This window comes from Paramormyrops kingsleyae, chromosome 5, assembly GCF_048594095.1.
Source record: "Paramormyrops kingsleyae isolate MSU_618 chromosome 5, PKINGS_0.4, whole genome shotgun sequence".
Lineage (NCBI taxonomy): Eukaryota > Metazoa > Chordata > Actinopteri > Osteoglossiformes > Mormyridae > Paramormyrops > Paramormyrops kingsleyae.
In genome coordinates, this window is record NC_132801.1 from 4,014,056 (window position 1) to 4,020,055 (window position 6,000).

The 6,000-nt window shown below is 55.7% G+C and overlaps 1 protein-coding gene across 4 annotated transcripts in view; it reads left to right on the forward strand.

Moving 5' to 3' along the window:
• The window catches only part of kif19 (kinesin family member 19), a 42,064-nt gene extending 37,049 nt beyond the window's left edge, over positions 1 to 5,015 (forward strand). For 2 of the 4 annotated variants that reach the window (XM_023816925.2, XM_023816927.2), the window contains 4 exons: positions 831 to 936; positions 2,258 to 2,646; positions 3,213 to 3,375; positions 4,258 to 5,015. In XM_023816925.2, coding sequence (XP_023672693.1) covers positions 831 to 936; positions 2,258 to 2,646; positions 3,213 to 3,375; positions 4,258 to 4,409 — 810 coding nt within the window. In that variant the 3' untranslated portion in view covers positions 4,410 to 5,015. Of the gene's footprint in view, positions 1 to 830; positions 937 to 2,257; positions 2,647 to 3,212; positions 3,395 to 4,257 lie in introns of all 4 variants that reach the window. The other 2 variants (XM_023816924.2, XM_023816926.2) reach the window with 2 other exon arrangements.
• Positions 5,016 to 6,000: the final 985 nt, after the last annotated feature.

Consider the following 6,000-nt stretch of genomic DNA (forward strand, 5'->3'; position numbering starts at 1 on the left):
ACACACCCCACATCCGCCCCGCACACACCCCACAGCCGCCCCGCACACACCCCACAGCCGCCCCAAACACACCCCACATCCGCCCCGCACACACCCCACATCCGCCCCGCACGCACCCCACATCCGCCCCGCACGCACCCCACATCCGCCCCGCACGCACCCCACATCCGCCCCGCACACACCCCACATCCGCCCCGCACACCATACATCCGCCCCGCACACACCCCACATCCGCCCTGCACACCCCACAGCCGCCCCGCACACACCCCACATCCGCCCCGCACACACCCCACAGCCGCCCCAAACACACCCCACAGCCGCCCCAAACACACCCCACATCCGCCCCGCACACACCCCACAGCCGCCCCGCACACACCCCACATCCGCCCCGCACACACCCCACAGCCGCACTGTCTTCTCTTTCTCCCTCCCTCTCTCTCTTGTTCCTCCATCTCCATCTTTCTGTCTTTCTCATTCTCTTTACCTCCCACTCTCTTATTCTCTTATTCTTCCACCCCCTCTCTCTCTATTATCCTCTCGCTGTCTCTGTCACTCTCCCTCTCACTCCCTCCCTCCCTCCCTCCCTCCCCTCTATTTCTCTGTCTTCTTGCCCCTATGTCCCTCTATTTTTCTCTCTCCCTCCCTCTCTTTCCTGTTGCTGTGTATCTTTGTCCTCCTGTCTTTCATTCACTTCATTCATTCTCCATGTGTGTGTATGTGTGTGTGTGTTAGGGTTAGGGTTAGGGTTAGGGTTCCTTCTGTCTTACTGACTATTTTGTGCCCCCCCCACCCCCCTGGTGCCCCCCCCCACCCTCCTGGTGCCTCCCCAGGACCTCAGCCCCCGCTTCGGACCCTTGAGCCACAGTGTCAGCAGTCAGCCAGACTCATCCCCTGAGAGCAGCGAGAATGGGACCGACGCCACGCTCTCACACAGAGGTGAGGCTCAGAGGCACCTCTGGGGGGCGTCTTCTCAAGCAGACAAGCATTTGCCAAAGTGTTTCCTGGAGAATGGGGGGGGCGGGGGCAGGTGGGTTGCAGCATTTCTCGGAAGAGGCAGAACTTTTCTGCAAATTTTGACACCAACCGGCGTGACCACAATGAATATTGGGAAATGAGCATTTCCACTGCCGACGCCCCCAGTGCACTTCCTGTTTGTCCCCATCTGCAATGTGCTTGAACACTTTAGTGCAGCGTGATCTCATGTGCGTTTATTTTAATAGCGGTAATAAGCGGTAATAGCTCCAGCGAGTCCGTTCCTATACAGGGCTGATGGGCAAACACGGGTCCCCCAGCCCACGGGTCATAATCCTACCCGGTTCTGAGGGTGACAGTGGTGACAGAGCTGCTGGCAGGTCACCTTCTGCGGGCTCTCCGGCGGGGAAGCTGCAAACTCCATGATAAGGGCAAAACACTGAGGTTTTATGAGGCTAGAAGATGCTGTGTAAGATGTGTCTGTGTCGCCGTCTGAAGGCAGCCGCGCTCGCATTAGAGGACGGCGCTTGTGTGTGTGAGATGTCCGCACTGTGTCGCCGTCTGAAGGCAGCCGCGCTCGCATTAGAGGACGGCGCTTGTGTGTGTGAGATGTCCGCACTGTGTCGCCGTCTGAAGGCAGCCGCGCTCGCATTAGAGGACGGCGCTTGTGTGTGTGAGATGTCCGCACTGTGTCGCCGTCTGAAGGCAGCCGCGCTCGCATTAGAGGACGGCGCTTGTGTGGAAATGTTTGTTAGTTATTTCCATCCAGCACGCTGTCAGATTTACTCGGGGCTGATCTTTACCAGCAAAGCTTGCTGCAGTGTTTCAATATGGAGTTCACAGAAATCGGTCCCTGGTACTGACTGGATATTCAAATGTGTGTGTGTCCGTGTGTGTCCGCGTGTGTGTGTGTCCGTGTGTGTGCGTGTGTGCATGTGTGTCCGCGTGTGTGTGTGTCCGTGTGTGTGCGTGCGTGCGTGTGTATATGTGTGTGTGTCCGCGTGTGTGTGTGCGTGTGTGTGCGTCCGCGTCTGTGTGCGTGTGTGTGTGTCTGTGTGTGTGTGCGTGTGTGTCCACGTGTGTGTGTGTGTCCGTGTGTGTCCGCGTGTGTGTGTGTGTGTCCGCGTGTGTGTGTGTGTGTGTGTGTCTGTGTCTGTGTGTGTGTCTGTGTCTGTGTGTGTGTGTGTGTGTGTGTGTCTGTGTGTGCGTGTGTGTGTGTGTGTGTGTGTCTGTGTGTGTGTGTTTGTGTGTTTGTCTGTGTGTGTGTGTGTGTGCGCGCTTGCAGAGTGCCAGCAGATCCTGAAGGGTGTGAAGGACATCGCCATAAAAGCTGCCCGCCGGCGCCCTAAGGCCCTGGAGATCGACACTCTGCGGCTGCCACCACCGCCCTCCCCACTGGAACCCAAGAAGCACAAGAGCAGCCTGTCCCTGAGCGAGGCACCCCCTAGAGGCACGCAGCGGCGGTGCGGCCGCCGGCCCAGCCCCGAGCTACGGCACGCCACTTCGGACGACAACCTGTCCAGCAGCACTGGGGAGGGACCCGGGCAGCGGGGCACCTGGACCCGGCGCTGCCGCCGCCTGCCCGCACCCAAAAACCCCGCCCCCCGGGAAAAGGACTTCGAGTGCCGCCGTCGCAAGAGGAGGTCCCGCTCCTTCGAGGTCACAGGGCAAGCGGTGAGTGAGCGGCTCAGCTTAAGAGCTTTATGCAAGGGTACAGCAGACATTAACCTTGTTGGGCTCGAACCCGCAACCCTTACAGTGCATATCTTAATCAAACCAGAATTGCTTATTTATCGCCAAGTACTTTCACATACAAAGGATTGACTTTGGGATGTCGTGCAAAACAAATGAGGACAATCAAGAAAATTAGCGTATTATATTTTATATATAAATAAAATAATGTGCTTAGTGCAAACAATGTGCAGTGCGACTGCAGGTCCATTAATTGGCTGGGAGGGGATAATATGCTTGGTATAATCTGCATATCTAATGACTTCCTGCAGCTGGTTCCTTATGATTTGGCACCTGGTAAATCATGGTAAAATAGGACCCTGTACTCAGACACCGTCATGCAGCTGCTGGAATGCCTGGCTGCTTTTCAGTGACGCATTCTGTGCTACCGTGTGACTCATCCACTGGACTTTCGCCAGCCCCATCTGCAGACGCTTCCTATTTTAATCTCGCCCCCTGTCTCTCTCCCCCCCACATCCACCCCAACCACCTCCCCTCGCCTACCGCAGCTCCCACATCCCAAGGCAGCTAGCCAGCGTCTGCGGCCCCTGGACAGCACCTCGGACCCCCATCTCCACGGCCTGCAGCCCCCCGCCCCCCCGTTGCGGCCCCAGGCTCGGGGTGTCCACCCCCTGACTAAAATCCAGCCAGCCCACCACGGTCACCAGGCAGGTGAGCCTCCCAGTTAGAGGTATGCGACATGTCGCTTAGAGTATCGGTATCGGCTGATGTTCGTTAAAAATCGAGACATGGGCACCGGTCCGATGTGCCAGTTTGGCCCAATACTGCCAGCCGATATTCAAAGTTTATCAGTATTCAAAGCTAGCAGCACCACAAATAAAGACACAACTACTGAAATAAAGCAGGTGATGGCATTGGTCGATCAGCCATTTTTCATAGTGGAGGACGAGGGATTTCGTCGCTTCATTTGCCCCTAGAACCTCGCTACAGTCTCCCAGGTCGCCGCTGCTTTGCTGACGTCTCACTGCCTGCCTTATGTGATGTGGCTGCTACACACATTCACTGGATCTTAAGTATCACCACTGCACCACTGACATCAGATTCACTGCAGATTTATGGAGATCAGAGTTTAGCCAGTTACTGGTATCGGTAATATTTGACAGAAATGTACTGGTTATCATTCTAATTTCTACTCGTCAAGCTCCAAGACAACCTGGCTTGAAACCGCAGTGCATCCTTTTAGCTTCAATAGACAGTGTGGGAGACTGAGCACACATGCGAGCACATCCATCTTCCTGAGTGCATATCGCAGATGTGACCACAGGCAAATGTGAGAACCTTAAATAAGGCTTTATGCCATCAGAGGAGATGCCATTACTGATGTGGTGAGAGACTGACAGCCTCACCACATCTGATAAGTAAAGTATGACTGGTCCATCTGTCTTCCTCTTATCCAATTATCAACTGCCAGATGAACTCCTCTTTCCGTAAATATGTGAATAAATGGCCGTCACTCTCCTCACTCCGTCAGATGTAGACAGGAATAGTGCCTAGTCTGTGCGGGGCAGTGATCGATTTTCCTTTCCTTTTCAGGCCTGACAACAGCCACCTCTGACATTTCTATATCCAACTATCCCATCAGCCACCTGGGCAGCGTGAAGCGGGGGCCTCACCTCAGGCATCCTCAGCCTGTGCTCTATGTCACCACCACCGGCACAGGGGGGCATCGCACTCGCAAGCACTGACCCCCCCCCCCCAATATGCAGCCTCGACTCCACACCTCAGTTCTTCAAACCTGACTTTACTTCCATAGCCCCCGGATCAAGTGTCCATCACTATCAGGACCCTGTTACCTCATGACAACTATCCACACCTCACTTTCACTGTTTAAAAATGACCACGCCCCCCAACCCGCCTGTAGCCCCCCCAACCATGAATTCTTGAGCACTTACCTGAACACACTTCAGGCACAGAACCCACTGCCTCAGCCCAGTGCGATACCATCCAATGCCCTCAGCACTTACTCCACAGTTGGCCCTCAACGGGTCACTGCTGGGTATTGGAGGTGGTCTTTACATGACCACAGACAGAAGCCCCGCCTTTACATGAACACAGACAGAAGCCCCGCCTTTACATGACCACAGACAGAAGCCCCGCCTTTACATGACCACAGACAGAAGCCCCGCCTTTACATGACCACAGACAGAAGCCCCGCCTTTACATGACCACGGACAGAAGCCCCGCCTTTACATGACCACAGACAGAAGCCCCGCCTTTACATGACCACGGACAGAAGCCCCGCCTTTACATGACCACGGACAGAAGCCCCGCCTTTACATGACCACAGACAGAAGCCCCGTCTTTACATGACCACGGACAGAAGCCCCGCCTTTACATGACCACGGACAGAAGCCCCGCCTTTACATGACCACGGACAGAAGCCCCGCCTTTACATGACCACGGACAGAAGCCCCGCCTTTACATGACCACAGACAGAAGCCCCGCCTTTACATGACCACAGACAGAAGCCCCGCCTTTACATGACCACAGACAGAAGCCCCGCCTTTACATGACCACGGACAGAAGCCCCGCCTTTACATGACCACGGACAGAAGCCCCGCCTTTACATGACCACAGACAGAAGCCCCGCCTTTACATGACCACAGACAGAAGCCCCGCCTTTACATGACCACGGACAGAAGCCCCGCCTTTACATGACCACGGACAGAAGCCCCGCCTTTACATGACCACGGACAGAAGCCCCGCCTTTACATGACCACGGACAGAAGCCCCGCCTTTACATGACCACAGACAGAAGCCCCGCCTTTACATGACCACGGACAGAAGCCCCGCCTTTACATGACCACGGACAGAAGCCCCGCCTTTACATGACCACGGACAGAAGCCCCGCCTTTACATGACCACAGACAGAAGCCCCGCCTTTACATGACCACGGACAGAAGCCCCGCCTTTACATGACCACAGACAGAAGCCCCGCCTTTACATGACCACAGACAGAAGCCCCGCCTTTACATGACCACGGACAGAAGCCCCGCCTTTACATGACCACGGACAGAAGCCCCGCCTTTACATGACCACAGACAGAAGCCCCGCCTTTACATGACCACAGACAGAAGCCCCGCCTTTACATGACCACGGACAGAAGCCCCGCCTTTACATGACCACGGACAGAAGCCCCGCCTTTACATGACCACGGACAGAAGCCCCGCCTTTACATGACCACAGACAGAAGCCCCGCCCCCGGTCACTTAGCAGCACCCTGGCAGTGCTACATATAATCCGACTCCCAGAAGCCCATTCAAACAAAGGTCCAAT